This window comes from Megascapheus bottae, chromosome 19 (genome assembly GCF_031878675.1).
Source record: "Megascapheus bottae isolate mThoBot1 chromosome 19, mThoBot2.hap1, whole genome shotgun sequence".
In the NCBI taxonomy this organism is placed as follows: domain Eukaryota; kingdom Metazoa; phylum Chordata; class Mammalia; order Rodentia; family Geomyidae; genus Megascapheus; species Megascapheus bottae.
Window position 1 is genome coordinate 691,201 of NC_143527.1, and position 25,820 is coordinate 717,020.

The window sequence follows — 25,820 nt, forward strand, 5'->3', positions numbered from 1 at the left end:
TTTTATCTACAGACAGTGATATACTCTTTACCAAAATAGATGGGATATACAAAATCTGGATTTTATTCAAGTAAAACAAATTTTATAGAAACATACCAGGATTTAAAATGTTGGTCTCAAATTTCTTTCAAATCAGGCTAAATGTAAATGAGTGATATCTATCTATAATCTATATATAAAATATATGAAAAATTCATCAACCTTTTCCACTATGATGAGGTCTCCAACTTGTATGTCTGAACTCTTAACTTGAACTTTACCTTAAAAAAAAAAAAAGTATAATCAGCTCAAGGTAACAATAGCACCCCAGAGATCAGCTTTTGACAAGTTATTACTTTAACAATACCTTTAGGTCAGAAACTGTAATATTTTACTTTTTCAGACTTTTTATTTTCCTGACGGCTAACAAAGCCATGTTTACAAAAATTAACAGTACCAACATATAGTGACTAGTCTTTAGACTCACTTTAGTAAACTATCAAACATAAATAATTAAGTACCTCACAATAAAAAAAGACATCAATAATTTCTTCATTATAATTTGGAAAGAGATTCCATTTAGACGTTTTCCCCATATTTGGTTAGTGTTTCAGTTCTCTGCCAAGTTACCAATGATCAAAAACACTTTTTTTTGTTTGTTGCCAGTCCTAGGGACTGAATTCAGGGTCTGAGACTGTCCCTCGGCTTCTCTTTTTCTCAAGGCTAATACACTACCACTTCAGCTACAGTGCCACTTCTGGCTTTTTCTGTTTCTATTGTACTGAGGAATTGAACCCAGGGCTTCATGCATGGTAGACAAGCACTCTACCACTAAGCCACATTCCCAGCCCGAGGAACATTATTCTTTAAAAAGAATTACATGGCTAAACTTGGGCAGGTAATATGGACATACAAAATTACCTAAATTAATGTTGTAGACAGCACTGACTGGCACAAAACTCCCAAACATTTGAGAACTAGTACAAAAAGCGTCATTGCTAAGCGATTTTTCTATGTAATATATTGAGTAAATCCTTACATTATCTAAATAACATCTGATACACAGCAGTCATCTATGAAAACAAACGTATACATTGATGTATATGTGTAAATGTCATATACAATCATAGAACAGTAAGTGTTTTAACAGACAAAATTCAAACAAACTACTCTTCATTAGCCTTAGCCCTTCCTCCTTCCCTCTATCTCATTCCCTCTTAAGAAAATCAAAAACTTTTTGGGTCTTTTTCTACATTTATAACTACTGTTTCAACACAGGAAAAAGTTCCTTGAGACTTTCACAAATAGTTTATTCTCACAGCTAACAGAACCAGAAGCAACTTTCATATTACTTTATCAAAAAATAATAGTATGGCCATTCACTGTCTTTTAAATCCATCTCCAACTTATTATAAAACTTTTTTTCCCAAATACCTCTAAAAGCAACTGGGCTTCATGAGCATCATGTTTTTCTAAAGACTTGGTTTTTATTACAGTTATATTTTCCATGCTCTTCAAAAACCCATAAGGGATGAAGATAAAGTTTATTATCCAAAATATATCAATGTGTCAATTGGTCCTGACTTCTTGAATAGCTTCTGCCTTATCCTAATTGGGCTACTTGCACTTCCTCCGGTGAGGACTTTATGGCACAGAAAGGGAGACCAACGGGAGCCACTTGTTCTCCATAGCTGCCTGCTGAGGACACCCCATGACCCCTGACCTTTTTCTGTTTTCCTTTAACAGTCTAAGTGCACACTAAATAACTGGTTTCTGGTGAACACTCTGCTAACTAAGCTGACAATCTGTCCCAGCAACATGTTAATGTCAGGGGTGAAACAGTCTGTAAGCACATATGAAATACATAAACCTGCATAGCTCAACACCACACTGTGTTTGGAAATTAACACCCAAAACTTAAGAATTTCAATGCAGATTTGGTAGAAGGAAGCTCTGAATATACAAAAGATATTTCAATGTGAGTGCTGGGATGTAAGTTCATGACATAATTTTATTTGAAAATAAGCTACTCCACTTGCTATTACCAGTTAAGAGTCAAAAGTTATATAGCTGGGACCGGGAGTTTGACCTAGTGGTAGAGTGTTTGCCTAGCATGCACGAAGACCCAGGTTCAATTCCTCGGTACCACATACATAGAAAAAAGCCGGAAGCTGAGGCTCAAGTGGTAGAGCTCCAGCCTTGAGAAAGTCCAAGGACAGCGCTCAGGGCCTGAGCTCAAGCCCAGGACTGGCAAAAAGAAAAAAAAAAAAAAAAAAGAAGAAGAATAGTTGTGTTTTAATATTATATGTATTTATGTGTGTGCACATGTGCATTATATCAGATGCATATACAAAAAAAATCATATAGCTCTGATGGTTTATTCTTTATTTATTTTATTTTTTTTTTTTTGCCAGTCCTGGGCTTGAGCTCAGGGCCTGAGCTCTGTCCTTGGACTTTCTCAAGGCTAGAGCTCTACCACTTGAGCCACTGCACCACTTCTGGCTTTTTTCTATGTATGTGGTACCGAGGAATCGAACCCGGGCCTTCGTGCATGCTAGGCAAAGCACTCTACCACCAGGCCAGACACCCGGCCCCGAGATGGTTTATTTTTTAATGAAACAGTTAATTGCAAATATTACCAAGTTGTTACTGCAACCTTCAAGCTCAATACTTCTAAATGAGGTTTTTACACTTACCTTCCACTGTTCCATGATTCTCATGAATCTAGTCAAGGAGACTAGAGCACAGCCCTGAGCTACAACCCGTATCAGGCTTGTCTACTACAGGGCTCATCCCTAGTGTTCTACTGAGCCAAACCGACTGTGAGGGTTCTGCTCACCAAAAGCAGTAGTAGTAAATTCTATATCACAAAGAAGCAAGAGTTCATGACCCATAATAAAGGGAGAGTGGTATCTTGGTAATGGGCCAGCAGACATAACACTACTCATGCCTCAAATATAAAGTCACAACTACACTAAGACAGCAGGGAAAAAAATGAAGTCAGAAATATTGTAAATGGACATCCTAAGATTAAGGCAAAACAATAAGGTAAAAACAAAGAAATCAAAAGGCAAATTGAGCAACTTATAAATGATTACAAATAAACAACATTTTAAGTACTAGGCAGAAGACAGTAAGATAACATTTTTTCACCAAAGTAGAGGACAGCACCAGCACCAAAAAATGATCATGTGGGCCAGAATGATAGGTCGTTAGTGAGCACACTGGCAGTAAGACTGGTACGCGTTAGTGAAAGCTAGCTATCTACAGAACAAGCCTCACCGTGCATTTTGGCACACACATAAAATCCCCGCATGATGGAAGGGAGACAAGAGAACCACTGGAAAGCCCTGACTACATAGCTAAAAACATGGTCTACATAATGGAAAGCCTGGATTTCCTAGCCAGATCTTGTTTCAAATCAATCAATTAATACATAAATACATACAGACATAAAAGCAAAATATGAATTGCCAGGCCTAAGTTTTCACAACTAACCAAGGCATTCTGAATTTATTTCCTAAATCTCCTTAACTGAGATGACCTGCCATGGGGGACCATAGCTGTTTTCTAATATCTGCCACATCCATTACTGCCAGCAACCACATATAAAATTTTTACTTCTTCCATTCATCAGTCATGATAACCTTTTTGAAGGTAAATTTCCAACTGCATTTGAAATAAACCTATCTAGAATTATTTCTGAAGTATCTTAAGAACAGGTATCACAAAAATGTAAAAGAAAACACATTTTATATCATTTTCAGTGAAATATTCACGACATAAAAATTGATACAAATAGCGCTACTAAGTTCCAAAGCACCTTCATCCTAACAAAAGAAAAGCCCATACTCATTAAGCAGTTACTCTGTTTTTTTTCTTCAGCCCAAGCCAGGGCAACTTACTTTCCATTCTAATTCCACTAACCTATTTAGTCTATTTCCCAGGAGTGAAATCACACAACATGTGACCTGTGTCTGGCTTCTTTCATGTAGCATGTTTTCAAGATTTCCATGTTGTACATATAGTGAATTTACCATACTTTGATGCATAAACAAGTTGTTTATCTACTCATAGGGCTGTTTTCATCTTTTGGTTCTTATGAATAATGTGATGACAAACTGACTGAAATCCCATTTGAAATTTTATGTTTAACTAGGAAACAAACAATTCATTTGCATTCCTAGAAGCAACACAGCAATATTCTACTTTCTCTAGATCTTTTCTGACCTTATTTCACAATCTTTTTTTAAGGATGGCCTACCCAGTAGTGTGTGGTATTGTCTTCTTGTGATTTTATGCAATATTCCTTTATGTATTAATGACTTTAATTAAACACCGTTTCATGTGCTTGCTGGCTAGTCCCTAGTTTCTTGAAGAAATTTCTCATCAGATCATTTGCCTATTTTGAAGTATCTTTTTGTTGCTGAACTTGAAAGGCTACTTACCTAGGCTAGATGCTGTAACCTCACAAGAGATGATCTACAAATAGTCTTATCGCATTCTGCTAGTTTGTCTACTCAAGCTCATATGTCCTAAGATCTTCTCAGAGGCTTATCTGGGAATGTCTTCATTTCTTTAGTTTTTTTGATTGATAGTATAGCTGATATTAGATTCCCGGTTGATAATTTTTTATTTTCCTTTTTTTTTTGCCAGTCCAGGGGCTTGAACTCAGGGCCTGGACATTGTCCTTTGGCTTTTTCAAGGCTAGAGCTTTAAGACTTGAGCCACAGTACCACTTGCAGCTTTTTCTGTATATGCAGTACCAAGGAATCGAACCCACTAGGCAAGTACCCTACCACCAGGCCACACTCCTGGCCCTAGCCTTTATTCTTCAGTGAGAACTTCTTTGAATGTTCTGTAATTTTTAGTGGAAAAAATTGACATAATGTTTCAGATATTTCCTTATTTGTTGCTTTCTAGATGTTGTGACCTCTATGTTTAGTAGTTTCTCCAAATGATTTTTGTAAAGCATGTATTCTTTGTGATGTATTATGTCTGAAGTCTCTATTCCATAAGCTTCTAATCAGTAAGTATTCTCAGAGATTTCTTTAAATGTGAAGCAGGGAATGAGGGAAACAAAACAAAAACCTTTCCTCGTTCTGCTGTGTGCTCCAGCCTTCTTCAGGGCATAACAACATGGTGGAGGCTGTTCACCACTCTGGTCTGGCTTCTATTTCCTATTTCTCTAAGCTTAGAGACATACTAGAGGCCAAAGAGCTTCTCAGGTCTTCTCTGAGCATTATTCCAGCCCTCTATCTACACAGCAAAAGAGGCATTTTTGAATAGCCAAATCTCCCAAAGACATTGTCTCTTTAGCATTGGCTATTTGGCATTTGATCTTGTAGTACAGGGCTCAATTACAATCTTTTTCTCCCAGTCTAGTTGTCCATTAGCAAGACACACCCTTAAAGTGCTTTCTACCATTTTTTTGAGTTGACTTTCAGATTCAAAAATCATGTACATGCTATAAACTGTGTTTTTCAGGATTCTGACCAAGTTGGTTATGGAAATTCTGCATGACTTTTCAGCACTTTTGTGGAAAGACAGGCACACAGAGCTGACTTACTCTGTCCTTTTCATCACCACTCCACATAATTTTCAACTGTACAATTTATATACTACTCAGACCAAATGCCAAAATGAAAACAAACTTTTAAATAAGCTAGGATCTATACTATGTTCTTAAAGATACAATGTAAAGTTTGGTCTAATCTACCTGACTAATCTGGGTGTTTTTCCAAAAAACTAGCACTTATATTCTTTTCTAAGACATCTTTTCTCCACATCCCACTATTTCAATCATTATAACTTAATAATTTTAATTCACTGGGGAAAAGTCTTTTGAACAAATAGCATTAGACAGTTTGATAGTCACATAAAAGAATGTAGACCTGTATCTCACACCACACAAAAAACAGTATATGAAAATGAATCAAACACTTAATTGTAAGAATTAACCTAAAAGACAAATGGCTCAGGTTGATGAGCTGTTGTTGTTGTTACTGTTGCTGTTATTGGTAGGTAAAGGGAGAAAGTATAATGTATATAGCTATAAATCCCATCTATGCAGGAGGTGAAGACGGGAGGATCACAGTTTGAATCCAGCCCAGGCAAAAAAGAGGACCCTATTAAAAAAAAAAAATTAGCCACAGTGGCACACTCATGTAATACCAGGTATGGATAGGGAGGGTTACAGAGTGAGGTCAGTCAGGACAACAGTGAAGTTCCTGCCTGAATACCTAGCACGCACAATTCCTGAGTTTAAACTACAAGACCAGGGTAAATAACCTGGATAGACAATCACTCTAAGAAGATACACAAATAGCCAACACAAAATGACATTTAGTCTTATTAGTCATCAGGGAACTGCAATTCAAACCAGATTCAGTAACATACTATTTCATACTATAAGAAAAAAGTAACAACAATCAAAGAGGCAGACTTTAAGTAAGTCTTGGTGAAAGGTGAAATCCTGTACACTGTTGTTGGGAATGCAACATGATGCAACTAAGCACAAAACTAGGATGGCTAGTCTTCCAAATGCTAAACACTGAGTTATTATCTAATTTTACTACTAAGAATGCATCAAACAGAAATGAAAACAATGCTCATACAAAAGCTGATATACAAATGTTCACAACAGCATTATTCACAATAGTCACAAAGAAGAAACAACCAAAATGTCCATCTGCTTGATGAACGGATAAATGAAATGCAGTGTATCATACAGTGGAATGTTTATGTCAGCCAAAACAAAGTATTCACTTATACTGCAACAGAGATAAGCCCTGAAAACATGGCAAATGAAAGAAGCCAAAAAAAAGCCACAAAAGAATGCACAGTGTTGGGCTGGGAGTTTGGCCTAGTGGTTAAAGTGCTTGCCTAGCATGCACAAACACCCGGGTTCAATTCCTTGGTACCACATACATACAAAAAAAAAAAAAAAAAAAGCCGGAAGCGGTACTGAGGCTCAAGTGGTAGAGCTCTAGCCTTGAGAAAGTCCAAGGACAGTGCTCAGGCCCTGAGCTCAAGCCCAGGACTGGCAAAAAAAAAAAAAAAAAAAAGAATGCACAGTGTTTATAAATCTATATAAAATGCTCACAACAGGCAAAAACCATAAACGCAGAAAGGAAACTGTATTTCTTGGTGCTTAGATGAAGAGGGAAGAATGAGGAATAGTTGCTAACACATTTAGGGTGTTTTCTTTTTTTCTGAATATTGAATACGCTCCAAAATAGATGATAGAGAAGATTGCATAACTAAGAATATAGCAAAAATTACTGAACTATCTTAAATCCCAATGAACTATGCATGTGAATTATATGCTAATGAACGATTAAAAAAATCTTTTTTTTCCCCCCCTTTGTCAGTCATGAGGCTTGAACTCTGCACCTGGGCGCTATCCCTGAGCGCTTTAGCTAACCTTGAGCTGAAAAGCCACAGTGCCACTTCCCATTTTCTGGTGGTTAATTGGAGATAAAAGTCTCACAGACTTTTGTGCTGGGATGGCTTGACACCCAGCTTGAAAAAAATTTCTGAAGAAATTATTTTAGGAAAATTAATTATGTGTGCACAAAAAATTATAAAATCCATTCTGAGCGTCATTTCTACACAGACATTGGGGTTAATGTAAATTCCTATTCCTCACTCTCAGCACTTCAAGGTCATTTCTTACTGTCACAATGCCAGTTTGGAGTAGCTTCTCCCATCTCTTCCTACACATGCCTTTGTTTCCTACTATCAACTAAAAAAGTCTTGCAAGCTAGGTCTTTAAGAGATTAAGTTAAGGGACTGGGAGTTTGGCCCAGTGGTAGAGTGATAGAGTGCTTGCCTAGCATGCACCATACCCAGGTTCAATTCCTCGGTATCATATACACAGAAAGAAAGCTGGAAGTGGTGCTGAGGCTCAAGTGGTAGAGCTCTAGCCATGAGAAAGTCCAAGGACAGTGCTCAGGCCCTGAGTTCAAGCCCCGGACTGGCAAAATAATCATCATCATCATCATCATCATCACTGTAAGAAGAGATTAAGTTAAAAATGGTTAAATTCCTAAATGACTTCATGCAGGTATTATATACCTATGTACCTAGCAAGTCTACATCTAGCACCATGCTGGATAGTGACACTTATTCCAAGGGCTTAAAGGCCTTTTTACTGAAGTACAGTTTAATGCCATGGTAGAGACTGCTGGCCTTTATTAGTACATTTTAAACACAAGAGAGATTTCAGACAGAAAATATGTATGCATCTGGGGTTTCGCATGTGTCTAAGAACTGCAACACAGTATGTTATAATTTAACAGTATGTAGACTATATATATATATGTGCCCATGTACAGATGTTTGAGCATGTATAGAAAAAGCAGAGTGTGTATGTATAAACATAATATTTACATATACATTCACATCCAAGTAACCAGAGAATGAATATAATTCTACCCTTAAGTTATATGCATTATATATTTTAAATATTAGATACCATATACAATCACATGTTGTTTCCAACAACGGGATTAGGATATGCTTTCGTTCATCACATTAACTCTAAAATGATTATTTCATCAAGTAAACGCTACATAATAAAAAAATGTCTTACTAACCTCTTACTGTAAGCTTGCTGTAGAGTTGTGAATTCATTTCCTTGTCTCTCTGAAAACGCCGAAATTCATCAATTGCTTCACGAGTAATAGTGACAGCCAAGACAAATCCCTATTTAAAAAGGCAAACTATTTTAGAAACTAGACAAAAAGCATAGAAAACCAGTTTTTCTTTTTCCCGTTAATTGATATTAATCTCTAAAGCATAAAATAATGAAAGCAATAAAAAATACAACAAAATGCTTCAGACATATAATACACACTAAACAATTCACAACCCTGTGCTCAGACACAGTGGCACAGACTTAATTCCAGCTACCTGGGATGTGGTTACTACATGGAAGAGGGGATCCTAGTCTGCAGGCCACTTGGCTAACAGTCAGGGAGATGCTATCTCAATAAAGAAGCCCAGATGACTAGCCATGCAGAGAGAATGGGAGGAAGAATGCAGTCCAAGCCTGGCCTAGGCAAAGGAAAGACTATCTAAAACAGTGATCTAAAACAAAAGGGATATGGCTCAAGTTCTGTAAGATTTATAAGACTTTTTTTTTTTAAGACTTTTAAAGATGAGTTAATACCTATATTCTTGAAGCTCTTTTGAGAAATAAAAGCAGAGGGAGCCATCCTAAACTCATTCTATGAAGCCAATATCACACTCATCCCCAAACCAGGAAAGGATCCAACAAAAAAAGAGAACTACAGACCAATCTCCCTGATGAACACAGATGCAAAGCTCCTCAACAAAATATAGCCAACAGAATCCAGAGACAAATTAAAAAATATATACACTATGGTTAGACTTCATCCTGCAGATGCAAAGCTGGTTTAATATTCACAAATCAATTAATTTAATACATCATACTACTGTTAAGAATCATATGATTATTTCTCTGGATATCAAGAAGGCATTTGACAAAATAGAGCACCCATTCATGTTGAAAGCCCTAGAGAAAATAGGAACAGAAGGTACATTCTTTAAAATAATTAAAACCATATATGACAGACCTTCAGCTAGTATCAAACTAAATGTAGAAAAACTAGAACGATTTAACTTAAAATCAGGAACAAGTCAGGGATGCCCACTCTCTCCACTTCTCTTTAATCTAGTGCTGGAACCCTTAGCCAGAGCAATAAGGCAAGAGAAGGACATCAAAGGGATCCACTAGGGAAAGAGGAAATTAAATCCTATTAGCAGATGACCTAATCTTGTACTTGAACGACCCAATAAATTCCACTCCCAAACTCTTAGAACTAATAAACCACTTTGGCAAAGTGGCAGGTTACAAAATCAACCTTCAAAAGTCAGTAGCCTAGCCGGGCATGGTGGCTCGCGCCTATAATCCTAGCTACTCAGGAGGCTGAGATCTGAGGATCGAGGTTCAAAGCTAGCCCGGGCACAATTGAACCCGAGACTCTTATCTCCAATTAACCTCTAAAAAATGGGAAGTGGAGCTTGGTTCAGGGTAGGGCCATAGCTTTGAGCTGAAGAGCTCAGGGACAGTGCCTTGACCAGGAGTTCAAGCCCCATGACCCCCACCCCCTCACACACACAAAAATGTCAGTAGCCTTTCTGTATGCCAATTAGTATTGGCGTACAAACAGAAGGAGAAATCAAGAAAATGATCCCATTTGCAATAACCCCCAAAAGAATAAAATATTTAGTAATTAATCTAACCAAGGATGTGAAGAAATTATTTAATGAAAACTACAGAAAGAAATCAAAAGAGGATGCTAGGAAATGGAAAAACATTCCATGCTCATGTATAAGGAGAATCAACATAATGAAAATGGCCATACTGCCAAAATTGATATAAAATTTCAATGCAATCCCCACCAAAATCCCAAGGACATTCTTTATTGAAATAGAGGACAAAATTCAAAAGTTCCTATGGAATAACAAAAGACCTAGAATAGCCAAAGCAATTCTAGGCACAAAGAGCAATGTAAGTGGTATTACAATACCAGACTTCAAACTCTACTACAAAGCCATAACAACAAAAACAGTATGGTATTGGCACAAAAATAGAAGATCAATGGAACAGAATAGAAGAACCATAAATGAAACCATATACATATAGTCAACCTATATTCCACAAAGGAGCCAGAGATACTCGGTGGATAAACAGAGCCTCTTCAATTATTGTGCTGGAAAAACTGGTCATCCACATGCAGAAAACTAAAAATTGATCCCAGTCTGTCACCATGCATGAACATTAACTCAAAATGGATCAAAGACCTCAATATCAGACGTGAAACTCTGAAATGGCTACATGACAGAGTAGGAGAGACACTGGAACTCATAGGCACAGGCAGAAACTTCCTGAACAGAGTCCCAGGGTCACAACAGATTGTACAGAGACTCGATAAATGGGACTACCTAAAAATAAAAAGTTTCTGCACAGATAAAGACATAGCTACTAAAACAGAAAGATAGCCAATCAACTGGGAAAAGATATTTACCAACAATACATCAGACAAAGGCTTAATATCCAGTATCTACAGAGAACTTAAGAAACTAATCCCCGACCTCCCCCCAAACCAATAGCTAAATGGGCAAGGGAACTAAAGAGAGACTCATCAAAGGAAGAGGTAAAAATGGCAAAGAAACATATGAGAAAATGCTCATCGACCATGGTCATAAGGGAATTGCAAATAAAAACAACCCTAGGATACCACCTTAACCCAATGGCCAATATTCTGAACTCAGACAACAACAAATGCTGGAAGGGATGTGGAGTAAAAGGAACCCTACTGAACTGCTGGTAGGAAAGTACAACCTCTCTGGAAGGCAGTTTGGAGGTTCCTCAACAAAACTAAAAATAGACCTTTCCTACGATCCCGCCATACCACTCCTGGGCATCTACCCTGAGCACCATAACCCAGGAAATGATAAGGACACCTGCACAGCCATGTTCATCACTGCAGACGAACCCACTGCAGATGAAAGGATACAAAAAATGTGGTACATATATACAATGGAATTCTACATAGCCACCAGACAAGATGAAACAAAGGCATTTGCTGGAAAGTGAATGGAACTAGAACAAATCATGTCAAGTGAAATAAGCCAAGACCAACGGAACAAACAGCTCATAGTCTCCTTGATGTGTGGATATTAGATCTAAACAATACAAGAGTGATGACTCAGTACTCAGGTACTCAAGGAAATTGACATGAATTTGGAGATATAAATATATCTATATAGACAGTGAGTCTATGATGGGATATACATTCTATAAACATATTGATATTTTATATAGATTGATATTTATCTATGAAATACAAAGACTCAGCTTAATTTTAATTATCTTCTTAAATTTATGTGCCAGTGATTTCATATAGAGTTTCCCTTCTTGAATACTCGTTTGTTAAACAATACATTTGAAATATGATGTAAAAATTCAGTGTTAGTAAAATGTTTTAATAAAAAAAAAATTGTTGCAGCCAGGCACAGTGGCTCACGTCTATAAGCCTAGCTACCCGGGAGGCTGAGATCTGAGGACCACAGTTCAAAGCCAGCCCAGGCACAAAACACCGTGCAATTCTTATCTCCGATTAATCACTAGAAAATGGGAAGTGGGGGTAGGGTGGTAGCCTAGAGCTGAAGAGCTCAGGTACCGTGCCCAGGCCTAGACAGAGTTCAAGCCCCATGACCCACAAAAAGAAAAAAAAAAAAATGTCCTCAGTTCAAACTCAGTCCCACCAAAAAAAAAAAAAAAAAAAGGCTTACAACTTATAGAATATCTAACAGAATGCCCAAGAAAAAAAAAAACAAATTCCTGCCATATATTCATATGTACTTCAGTCCAAATAACAACAAAAAATACTTAACTATTCAGTAAATGAATGAATTCTATTTAAAAAACTAAGGCATTCAGATGCAAAATTCACAATGACTGACATAAAATCTCCAGCATTTTCTGTATTAAAATATTTCTCACAGAATCAAAGCATTTATGAATAGAAAACAATTCCAAGACAAATACTCGCTGATCAATTTTCTTACCCAGTGCATTAAGCAAACAAGAACATTGGATAACAGAGATATAGTGCTTTTTCATATTATATTTGAAGTAAACACCTGAATAGATTAATGCTATTCTAGATAAAACTTCTATACACTTTTAACCCATTCTGAAACCTGATGCATCACTTAACACATAGTAGTGTCTATTTCTTTTAAAGGTTGCAAATGTAACTCTTGACACATTACAAGAATATATTTCCAAGTGAATTTTCAATGATTAAATGAGGAAGTACCTTCAATAGGTCTCTTACTGCTGATAACCTTGCTTTGATACATTATGAGTATCAGAAGAGTGGATGGATTTCCTCTGAGAATCCAGTTTTTATTTAACCAGATGGCTATAAGCAGACCCTTGGGGAATGGCTCCTAGAGTCTCTGAAATCAATTATTCCTTGTCTATGGAACAGTCTACAACTATCAGAGGGTGATATTCTTCCTGGCTAAGCCCTGCATCTCCCCATATGTGCCTCTCTTCCTAATCATAAACATCTCCACATTATGTTTCCTCCCTCTGACAAAGCTTTCCTTAGGCCCCACATTCTCCTTCCTTAGTCTCTATTTTGTGCCATGGAAACTTTCCCGCATTCCATTACTCTTGACCTCATCTCGTTTTTCATGTACTGCAGCACAATTCAACCCACCTTCTAAGAAGGTGGACTTCCCAGTTCTCTGTGCATTAGCTACTGTTCACCCCCTCATCCACCTCTCTACTCCCATCCCTTCCTGGATGACACCCTCCTGACAGCCTCTCTGATGCTTGGGCACTCTACCCAGGCATTCAGCAGGCTTTGGTTCATCAGCAGCCAAGATCTCCACCTATTCCACTGCCATAACTACAATGATACCGTTTTCTCCAAACGTTGGTTGTGTTCCACAAAGCACTTCAGCCTCACCACGCTGTGGCAAGGCTTTTGGGCTGGCGTCACCCTTAGTTCTCTGTCCCACAAGCCAGCCTCAATTCCCTCAAAAATCATTCTTCAGAAATGTTCCATTATTCCCTAAGGCTCATATTCTGTCACAGAAGCACAGGCTGCCCTGCCAGTTCTGAAGAATAGGCAGATTTCTCACCCTGCTTCCTGCCCCAGGCTGCTTTACCCTCCAGCGCCAGGGAAACTGTGAAGTACCTCATTAGGTCTCTTTCTGGAAGCTCTATTGGGGAAAGGATCCTAAAGTAACTCTGGGATTCCCCAAAAGTAAAGCTAAGTATGACCTAAATTCAGTTCCTTAGCGATTTATCCTTTCCTAAATAACAGCTTTGCTAATTTCTTATTCACATGTCATAAAACCCCTGAAAAGAATACAGTGCACTTTTTGAGTGTTCACAAAATTGAGCAGCCTCCGTCATATCCCCATTCTCCACCCCAACCCCACCCTTTCCCTAGAGATGACTGCACCATCTACTCTGTCTCAATGGATCTGCATAGACTAAATAACATGTAAACTCTGTCATCAGTATTTTGAGTAATTGCCAAACTCTTCTCCAAAGTGAATGAACTACTTTGTAATCACACTAGCAAAGAATGAGGGTTCTTCCTCCCCTCTCTTTAATGACAGCAATCCCACTAAATGTGAAGTAGTATCTTGTGTGAGTTTAATTGCACTTCCTAATGACAAGAATGCAGGTCATTTTTTTAGGCACTTGTAAGTTATCCTTTAAGTAAATGTCTGTTAACATCCTTCCTCTACCTTTTTTAAACTAAGTTGTCTAGTTTTAAAAGTTATTTATTCATTTGGATAAATTACCTGTTCAACATGTAACATTATTACCTTATATTTTCTCCAATTATGACTTATCTTTTTACTTTCTTAATGTTGTTCTTTGCTGCACAAAAGTTGTAAAATTTGATAAAATCTGATACTTTTTTTCCCCATTGTCCCTGTGGCTTTTGGTGTCTGTTGTTTTCTTTTACGAATGTTTAATAGTCTTGGCTCTTCCATTTAGATCTACAAGCCATTTTGTTACTTTTGTGTTCAATATAAGGCAGAGGTCCAACTTTGTTCTTTTGCTTGTAGATATCCATTTATTTAAACATTTATTGAAAATAGGCTAAAGTCCTCAAATAAAAATGTTGATTCTACTTGCAAGCTATTTGATACATTTTAGCAAACAACCCTCTCAAAGGTCATTACTACTAAGAGTGGATGAACGCCAGAGCATGTCTATGCCAAGCAGAGATAACTGTGTACCAATGCTTATTTCAAGCTCACTAAAATGTATTCATTCATCTAGTAACTTTGTATTTATATCCCATCTAAAGTTATTTTCCTTTACCCTGCAATTAGGTCTACATGAGTAAAGACTGTACTTGTCCTAGAACAAAGGTCTTTCCCCCATTCCTACTTCACTGGCAAATCTCTAATTGAGGAAGAGGTCTACTCAAGAGGAGACCCCTAGGCATTCCAAGTCTGAAGGTCTTGGAGAGGAAACTGAACACTTTACACCTCTTCCCCAAACAGAACCATTTTACTGGCTATGTTGTCTGTCCACACTTCTCTATTATCTAAGGAAGTAGTACAGTTTTCTATTGTCTAGACAAGCTGAAAACAAAGGAAAGCTATCAAGATATATACTAAGTGGTAAATACCATGAACCTTTCAAAAACTTCATACATTAAGCTGTTAACTGGAACCACCTGTATAATGTCACATACTTCAAAGCCTTCACTATCAAAAGTAATTCAACTGACCATACCCCTGCCCTCCTGAAGTTATGACATGGGCACAAAAGGGAGCAGGATCAGTCAGACAGGTGCAGAAAGTCCCAAGCAGGACACTGCAGAGCTTCTCCAGCTGGGAGAATCTAGAGACTCCAAGAGCACTTTAGGCAATGTGCTGCCAATATGCTTCCCATCGGATAGGTGTGTACTCTAACATAGTTCAATGGCACAAAACAACAATTTCACATTTAAAAAGTAATCAATTTATCTATTAATAATCTCAACTCTTAAGACTATTAAATGTTATAACTTTAATTTTAAGTCTTTTTTTTTTTTTTTTTTACCAGAGGAGCCCAGTAGGTGTAGAGGTAGCCTATTTTCAATGCTGGTACAAATTGTGAGCAGGATACTACCAGAAAATACAGATTCAAGAAAAACTTGAATTGTTCATACAAAACCTAAAAAGAAAAGAATAAAATTAACACAATCTCTTCAAGAAAGATTTGTAATATTACCCAATTAAATTCTGCACAGTAGGAAAATATTTCCATCAAACTGGGAGACTACTAATTCACAGTGAACTTAATTTTGACACTGGCTTACAAAGCTAACCCAAATACAAAGAAAATTAGGGTTATTCAGAAATATTTAAAACAAACAGAAAAAACACAATTTCTAACTTTGCACATTTATCTAAATGTTTGCATGCGCATAAATGATAGTGTTTTCCTAAATTCAGCAAGTCAGGAAGTACCCAAATGCATGTTAGATATGAATTCCAAAACTCTTACAGTGGAAAGTCTAGTCAACCTCAGATTTATGAAGTGATTTAAAAAAACAAAATAAAACAAAAAACACCCTCTGTTTTTTCTTGGCTTTTTTTTGGGGGGGGGGGGAGGGAGGTGTTGGTTGAAGGGCCTGAACTCTGGACGTAGGTGCTGTCCCTGAGCTCTTCAGCTCAAAGCTAGTGCTCTACAGTGCCACTCCTAGTTTTCTGGTAGTTAATAGGAGATAAGAGTCTTACGAACTTCCTGCCCCGGCTGGCTTTGAACTGCAATTCTTAGATCTTAGCTTCCTGAGTAGCTAGGATAATAGGCGTGAGCCACTGGCACCCAGCCGTAACACACTTTCTTTTTCTTTTTTGGTCAGTTGTGGGGTTTGCACTCTGGGCCTGGGTACCGTCTCTGAACTCTTCAGCTCAAGGCTACCTCTTTACCCTTTGAGCCACAGCACCACTCCTGGTTTTCTAGTGATTAATTGGAGACAGGAGTCTCTCAATCTCTAGTGCCCGGGCTGGCTTTGAACCATGATCCTCAATATCAGCTTCATGAGTAGCTAGGATTACAAGCATGAGTCACCACGCCAGGCCCATAACACACTTTTTAACATGGACATTAGAACTCTATAAAGATGAAGTGAACAAGCAAACAAGTATATGGGCAAATGCATGAGAAACCCACCTCTGTCTACCTCAAAATGGAAAAATAATTAACATAAAATATGAAAGTAAGGCCAGGAGTTTGTGCCTAGCATGCACAAAGACCCGGGTTCAATTCCTTGGTACCACATACATAGAAAAAAAAGCCAGAAGTGGTGCTGAGGCTCAAGTGGTAGAGCTCTAGCCTTGAGAAAGTCCAAGGACAGTGCTCAGGCCCTGAGCTCAAGCCCAGGACTGGCCAAAAAAAAAAAAAAAAAATGAAAGTAACAGAATCATTTTCAGGAAGACAGCAATCTACAAATACTGTACTTTTTTGTTTTTTGTTGTTATTGCTGTGCTAGGGTATGAACTCTCAGGATGCTTAGCTTACTTGTTCAGCTGCAGCTCTATCATATGAGTTACACCTCTACTCCTGTTTTTTTGTGTGTGTGTTGGTTATTCTGGAGGTAAAGTTTTGCAGACTTTTTTACTCCCTGGACTGGTTTCAAACCACAATCCTCCAGATTTCAGCCTCTTAATAGCTAGCATTACAGGCATTAGCAACCAGCACTCGAATTCTAGTCTATTTATTTATTTTGCCAGTCCTGGGGCTTGAACTCAGGGCCTGGGCACTGTCCTTGAACACTTTTTTTTGCACAAGGCTAGTGTTCTGCCACTTAAGCCACACGCCACTTCCAGCTTTTTCCGAGCACGTGATAGCAAGGAATCGAAACCAGGGCTTCATACATGCTAGGTGAGCACTCTACCACTAGGCTAGGCTCCTGGCCCTCTATAATCGTTTGATAGATGATCTTTAACATTATTTTCAAATATAAAATAAATTTCATCAATAAAATTTTTGAAATTCCAACACTGAGAGATTTTTTTTTTCACTCAAATAGTTACCTCTACAGAAGAAAACTTCAAGCAGTAATAACTCAAATGGTACACTATTATCATTAAGGAAAATGAGTCAACTATCATAACTTTAAATTTCAAAATATGCAACTTACAAAATATCTTTGGTTGTCATTCATTATGTAAGGTGGAAAGCAAGACAATTTCAAAATGAGCAAAGTGAAAGATTAATTATTTATCCTAGGCTTAATGTGCCTAGACTCTATAGTTTCTATATAATGAAGTTACTTGCAACATAATACAATTATGTGTGTGACAAAAAACTTGGCTACACTGGTAATACACTTATATTCATAATCATAATCATGTTCAACTGCTGCCTAAAAATGTTTTGAATTAGTTCATAAATTAATCTCAGCAGGAAAGCAAGTTCTCTTCTCCTTCAACAGTTTCCTAAAATCTCAGCATAAATTGTATCTATTAGCAATTCAGAAATTGCCATTCATGCTAAAAATGGCATAGAATTCCTACCGTGTAATTACCAAATGTTTCTAAAATACTACATTTTAGATTAAAAGACTAATTTCGGAGACATGCCAAGAAAAAAATTATGTAAATGGTAGCAGTTGTATAGACACATCAACAGGTATTGTCAGGACATAATCAACTTAGGCAGACTGTGAGAATTTACACTGATCAAAGTTAAGCTACACTTTTGGGTCTAACACATTGTAATCAACGTATTACTGTATACTGAATGAACTTTTGACCTTCAGGAAAATGTATACTGCTTAGCCAATCAGTGAGTATTTAATAATTCAGACCTAAGGAGAAAAGACTGACTTATTTACTAAAGAGGAGAGTATTTACCTATCTGTCTGGAAGGTTAATTTATATTTTGTTATGCCAACAAAAAATCACTCTTTTGATTATGGAGCTATTAGTATTTTAATAAACACATACATACAATACAAAACACTTGGCATCTAGTGAGTGAATAGGAACCAAAGAATAACCACTGTCCAATCAAAAGTCAGCGTGACTTTTAAATCCAAATATGCACAACAGAGAAGGTCTCATTGCACGTAATCAAAGAGCTTTGCTTACAAAACAGAATAGGAATAAAGGATTACAAGATACCAATATTTGATACTGAAATATCAAATATACACGATAGCTGATTTCTCTTTCAATAGATCCTTCTTAAGTATCTAGTTTTAAAAGAAAATAAAATCTTGTACATGAAAAAATGTGTGTGTGTACATGTGTGTGAATGTGTACTCAAACACTAGCTTCCTTTGCCTTCAAAAAAAGCAGCCCATGGGGGGGAGGGTAATGGGGACCAAGACATGTGAAAGGGTATCAATGTATGTGAATTAATGCACCTTCTATCTGGCAAATATCATGTAACCCTTTTACTAATTACAATAAAAGAATAAAGAATATCATATCTATTTTATAAAAAAAAAAAAAAAGCAGCCCAGGTAAGCAAGTCCATGGGAGTCATACCTCCAATTAGCTGCTGAAAAGCTGAAAGTGGAGCTGCAACTCAAGTGGTAAAGTACTAATCCTGAGCACAAAATCTCAGGGCCAGTATCGAGGTCCTGAGTTCAAGCCACAAAAGTAGCACCAAAAATAAATAAATGAATGAATAGACTTGGTCTTATGATGCAATCCAGAAATAACACTAATAACAAAAAGTAATGAAATATTTAAGCTTCAATAATATTTAAATCTAGTATGGTACCTAAAGATAACTAATGATTTAACAAGATTACAAGGCCTGAGATACAATGCAAGGGAGGAAATGTAAACAAATATTTGTGACTGTGTCATTTATGTGTAAGAAAAATTGCTGTATTTTATTCACTGAAAGCTTCAAAAATTGTTACTTTTCTCTCCAAATTCCTAGTCCTTAGAAATTATGACCTTTTTATCATTTAATTTGCCTTTTCTTCATTTTTATACTATTTATATTGTGACACTAATACAAAAATGTTTATAAAAAAACTGAAGGCAATAATCAAATTGTCCATTTTTGTGAGATGTCATTAAAAATGAAAATGAGGCCAAGAATGTGGCTTAGTGGTAGGTAGAGTGCTTGCCTAGCATGCATGAAGCCCTGAATTTAATTCCTCAGTGTCACATATTCAGAAAAAGCCAGAAGTGGTGCTGTGGATCAAGTGGTAGAGTGCTAGCCTTGAGCCAAAGAAGCTCAGGGACAGCACTCAGGCCAAGTTCAAGTTCCAGGACTGACAAAATAAAACAAAAAACCCCACAAATGAATTGTTTAGCAATAACCAAGCAAGAGTCTGCATATGTATCCCCGTAAGGCAAAGGGAGCTAGCAAGCTCTAACATTCTTTAATAATGCAATGGTCTTACCCCAGGTATAAAGGTAAATACATTGTACTTTTGATTTTTTATAGAATTCCTGGGATGTTTTTCTTCACACTTTTCTGGACATCCAAGCCATACTGTACGAGCTTTCAGTTCTTTCTTTCTTTGACAAACATTTATCAGCCAATCACAGCAACTGCATGAAACAAAAGATATTTGTTGCTTTAAAGAAAAGAAAGTTTAAACTAATTCTATACACTAAAAGCCAATATGTATTATTTTAGCATTTACAAGACATCAACAGCAACTTATCTAATACTAATCTGTGAAGTTTTAACATAGGTTGGTTAAAAAGATTTAAATGTAGCAACAAAATAGGAAAAGAGTCTTGCGTAAAGATATAATGTTTCAGTTTGTTGACATTCACCTCACTGAACCGTTCTTTAATTGTCCACATGCACATTTATTATTCTTTACTTAGTTTGACTGTATATATAGTGTATGGTCCTGAAGTAAGTTTATATTTTAGGTCTAATATCGACACCTGAGAGAAAATATACACCCTTAGACTCTTATAAGCCTAGCTTACTTCACGCAGTATCATTTTCTCCAGGTCCATCTACTTCCCTGCAAATGACATTTTTCCTGATGATTATGTGTATCACATTTTCTTGACCCACTTTTTAGGTGGAAGAAATCTGGGTGCTCTCATGGCCTGGCTATTATGATTACTGCTGTAATAAACTTGGATGTGTAGGTTCCTTTATTGTATCCTGACTTGCAATCTTTCAGGGACATGCCAAACAGCAGTATCTATGGATCATAGGATAGTTCTATTTTCAGGTTTTTTTGTCTTCTACATTAGTTGTACTAATTTCCATTTCAATCAACAGTGTATGAGGGATCTTCCCCCCACACACACACATCTTTACCAACATCTGTTTGCATTCTTCTTGGCGGTGGTCATTCTGGTTAGAATGAGATTTCCTTTATGTAAGTTGAACACTTCTCCATTCTACTATGCCAAATGAGTGAATACATTCACAGTGGGCTTGAGGTTTGAAAAGTCTGGGCTATTCCCAAACTGTTACTGAATAGTCAGAAAATACTTCCCAGTAGAGAGGAGAGGTAGCCACAAAGTTAAGACTACTTGGCCGGGCATGGATGGCTCACACCTGTAATCCTAGCTACTCAGGAGGCTGAGAGCTAAGGATTGTGGTTCAAAGCCAGCCCAGGCAGAAAAGTCCATGAAACTCTTATCTCCAATTAACCACCAGAAAAACAAAAGTGGCACTGTGGCTCAAATGAGCACTAGCCTTGAGCTGAAGAGCTCAGGGACAGTGCCCAGGTTCAAGCCCGGGGGGGGGGGGGGGGGGGGGAGAAGAGGGGGGGAGATTAGAAACTTAAAAAAGTGTTAAGGGGCATAAACTCCAAAGTTATGGAAGATTTCTGAAGGCAAAATAATGTGAGAAAATAGTGGGGGGGAAAAAAAAGAGAGAGAACCTATGTCAAGTCCTTAGAAGAAAGTACCTGTGAGCTTTACTTAATAAAATTTCTACCCATGCTAAACTCTCTAAAGTATCAAGAAAAATACTTTCCCACTTACATATTCATAGCCTTACACTGTCAACTTCAGTACTAAGAAACACAATAATGCACATTTACACTTCTGAAAATATTTTAGAATTAGCAATATCTCTATCATCAAAGTATCACTTTAATATTAAATAAGACATCTTTACATACCAAGATTCTATCTTCTAAAATTTCAGTCATAATTAAATAACTCTCCTTATGTAGACAGGCTCCTTCTCATATCCCTCAAATTGAACAATTATTGCATTCAGTAACAGGTAACTTTGGTTACCAAAACAAAGCAACACAGTCCTCATGTTTTCTTAAAAGATGAGCATTTTCTCATGCTCCTACACCCCCAAACGTTTTATAGATTAACTGAAAGTGTAGAGGCTATTTAGAAACAAGAATAATACCAGCATTTGATAGCCCAGGCCCTTCTCCCTTCATATGGAAATACCATTCCTGGCTCCACTTTCCTTGGGACAAAGTGATTTTTGATAACAAGTGAAATGTAAATCTCGTGAGAAAGACCATCAACTCAGATCAGAGAACAACATATATCAGTAATCCCAGGAAAACTACAGGAAAATGTATTAACTCACATCAAAGAAATTTTCAAAAAGAAATTTAAAAGATTTCAGGATTTCTTTTCAAAGTCTCCAAATTGCAATTTATGCCAAATAATAAAATAAGAAAGTGGATTCTACAACATAAAAAAATTAGAGCCCAATCATTTCCTCAAGTTAAGAATATCTCAAAAATCAGCCTTAGCTTCCGTAAGATCTACAAATAGAAACGTACTGAAATATTTACCACTCATTAACACTTGTTACAATATATTTGTATTGAGATATTTCCTATCTATTATGTCTTCTCTTAAGACCATATCTAATAATTTTAACGCAAATTTAATAATGCCTGTTATTTAGGAAGTAAACTGCAAGCATTCCAAATTAAAAATTTGTAAGCAATAAAGAAAAAAGAACAAACTATTGAGTGTATACTTTTTTCTCTATGGTACAATGTCTAATTTCCATAGCAGTCTTTCTGTGTGGCGGAAGCCTAGGAGGAAGAAGAGTTTGTGGATGTCTCAGGTTACTTCCTGTCCCACATGGCAGGACCCTCATTAGCACCCATCAACTGAACAGAGCCAGCTAAAAAAAATTAACTAGCCTCAGGAGCACCCATATTACTGTACAGACACAGCTAGCGTATTTTTCTGAGCTGTTTCAACATCTTCCAAACCTGCACGGTTTTGCTGGCAACATGTTGGCAATAAAGGGAGCAACATGTTGGCAATAAAGGGAGTACACTACAAGCAAAACCCAAAATAATAAGAACTTTCAAACTTCTATCTCCAGATCAGGTAGAACAGTTTATATTGGCCTAACTTCTGATAATAATGCTTTATTTCCATTTTTAATACAAGACAGATTTCTAAAAATAAAATGGCTTACTTTTTTTTACACGTGCAACATCTTTAAAACTCAAAGGCAACAAACTGTGAATGCAAATGAAAAGTTTTTAAAGGAAATTAACAGTTCTAGTCCAGTAAATACATGAATAATAACAGTAAAATAGCCTAGGTAAACCAAGCCACAATATTCCCGTAAGCTGACGTTTAATCCAGAGCAAACCCTAATTCTCATCAATGCAATAAAGGCAAAGAAAACTGAGGCAGCCAGCTGCAAAAAAAAAAAAAAAAAAAAAGTCTGAGGCTACAGCATTAGCTCATGACTTTTAAGCAACGTTATCTCTGTACCCTAAAAACACAATGGTAAAGCAGCAAATGCTAACACAGAAGCTGGACCAAATAAGGAACAGTGCGGCTGATGAAGATGGTTACCTTAAATAACAACACATTACATGAAAAGGCTTAGAGTGGAAAAAGAAACCACCTGGTCCTGTCAAATAAGGAGGAAAAGCTGGCATCTAAAGTTTCTATCTCTGGGTAACATATATAACGACATTAACTTGAACCAATATTCACTTGCCATGCCCCCCCCACACACAAAAATACTAGGGGCTCAACACCTGTAATCCTAGCTACTCAAAAGGCTGAGATATGAGAATCACGATTCAAAGCCAGCCTGAGCAGAAAAGTCTGTGACATTCTTATTTCCAACTCATCACCAAAAAGCAGAGCTATAGCTCATATGGTAAAGCACTAGGCACAAGCAAAAATGCTCAAGGTCAGTACCCAGGCCCTGATCAGGTCCAAGCCCCAGAACAGTACACCCACAGACACACACACACTCCTAGATGCTTTTAAAATTATACTAAATCTACTCTGCCTGTGCTCAGTAAATGGAACAAAAAGGATGACAATGAAAATTAGAAAATATTTTGAACTGAATGGTAATTAAAATATTCTATGTCAAAACTTAAACGTAAAAGCTGGGGGCACAGCTCAAGAAGTAGAGTGCTTGCCTAGTAAACTTAAAGCCCTAAATTTAAAACCTCAGTAACTACCCGATCCCAAGAAAATGACCTTGCTGTACTATTCCTAATAGCCAAGTTGTGAAAACAGCCCAGATGCCTTACGATAAATGAGTGGATCCAAAAACTGCGGTACCTATACACCACAGAATTGTATATAGCTATTAGAAAGAATATTTATCATTTGCAGGGAAATGGAAAGATCTAGAACAAATCATGTTAAGTGAGGTAAGCCAAGCTCAGAGAGACAAATGGCAAATGTTCTCTCTCATATATGAAGCTAGATCTACAATACACTGATACATGATAAATTATACAGGATCCTAGATAATCACACAAGAAAAAAGGGAGGATATTCTTAGGAGAGGAACACAAAGGTGTAACAACTACGTGCACTTGAGCATATAAAGTAATATTTATCAAAACAAACTCCAGGAAATGGAAACAAGAGGATTTTTCTTCTTTCTTGCTGCTTCTTGCCTTGTTTGTTCATTTATCTCTCTATGGGAGGGAAAAATGGGGACATAGAAATGAAGGGACAAAGGGCGAACAAATGCAATGGGACTCTTACTAGACACTATGTAGAAAATGAACTATACAACTTGTGGGTAGGGATGGGAAGGAAAAACTGGAAGAGAATAAAGGAGGGGGTGACACTGCACAAAAAGAAATGTAAGCTTTACCTGACTTATATTACTGTAACCTCTCTGTGTATCATCTTTATAGAAACAATTTAAACATTTTAAAGACATTTTAACTGAATCTTTTTTTAGAACTAGATATGTAGCGTTCTAGTAGTATGAATATTAGGAAAAGAACAGTAAATTACATTGCATACAATTTTAGAGGAAAAAACAGAAAAGATAATAAAACAAGAAGCAAATGCCAGCAGGGACGTGCTTCACTCCGGCAGTAGAACATTAACCTAAATCAGGTGACAGGAACACATCAGAAATACCAGGATTTGACATTTTCTATAAAATAACTCATCTCATTCTGCAGAAATGTCAATGAAGAGGAGACAGACACTAAATAACCAGTCCAGAGTATAAAAAAAAAAAAACAGGCATGCCTCCAACATGTAGCACATGCTTATCCCAGGGATAAGACACTGCTGCAAAGGAATCTGCTGGGAGAAGAGGAAATCACTGAATACAGACCTTGAAATGTACTTCGTATTTTTATATAACAGTTTATTAATGTTAAATTTCATGTATTCAATAAGTAGATTGTGATTACATAAGAAAAATACTTTTAAGAATACGGAAGAACTAAGGTGTAAAGAGGAATAAAAAATTGTTTAGTCTGATTTACTCTCTCAAAGAATACAATCATCCATAAAATGTAAAAAGAATGACTATAAAACATGGTAAATTTAAATAATTTGGGATATAGAGTAAAAGACTATATATGTTACTCTCTTAACTTCTTGATAAATTAATTTCAAGACAAATATTTCAAAGTAAAAGAAAACAAGTCAGACACAAGGACTCACATCTGTAGTCCTGAACTAACCCATGCTTATGTTGGAAGGACCACTATTCGAGGCCAGCCAAGCAGGTTTGAGAGACTTGATGCCAACCAATAAAAACCAAGAGGCTCCCAACTACACGGGAGCCACAGGTATGACGATAGTGGCTCAAGAGAGCTCAGGCATAAATAAAACCCTAAGCAAAGAATAACTACATCAAGCCAGGCGCTGAAGCTCCTGCCTGTAATCTTAGCTACTCAGGAGGCTGAGTTCTAAGGATCACAGTTCAAAGCCAGTCCAGGCACTGAGACTCTTATCTCCAATTAACCACTAGAAAACAGGACGTGGCATTGTGGGTCATTGTGGCTCAAGGGTAGGGGAGTGGCCTTGAGTTGAAAAGCTCAAGGACAGCACCCAGGCTGAGTCCAAGCCCCACAACTGACAAAAAAAAGGGGGGG

At 37.1% G+C, this 25,820-nt stretch overlaps 1 protein-coding gene across 1 annotated transcript in view; it reads right to left on the reverse strand.

Moving 5' to 3' along the window:
• The window catches only part of Atp9b (ATPase phospholipid transporting 9B), a 144,751-nt gene that overhangs the window by 108,370 nt on the left and 10,561 nt on the right, over positions 1 to 25,820 (reverse strand). The window contains exons 3-6 of the mRNA XM_090352949.1: positions 19,920 to 20,070; positions 15,605 to 15,718; positions 8,580 to 8,688; positions 202 to 260 (exon numbers count right to left, since the gene is read on the reverse strand). Of these exons, the coding sequence (XP_090209075.1) occupies positions 202 to 260; positions 8,580 to 8,688; positions 15,605 to 15,718; positions 19,920 to 20,070 (433 nt within the window). The remainder of the gene's footprint in view (positions 1 to 201; positions 261 to 8,579; positions 8,689 to 15,604; positions 15,719 to 19,919; positions 20,071 to 25,820) is intronic.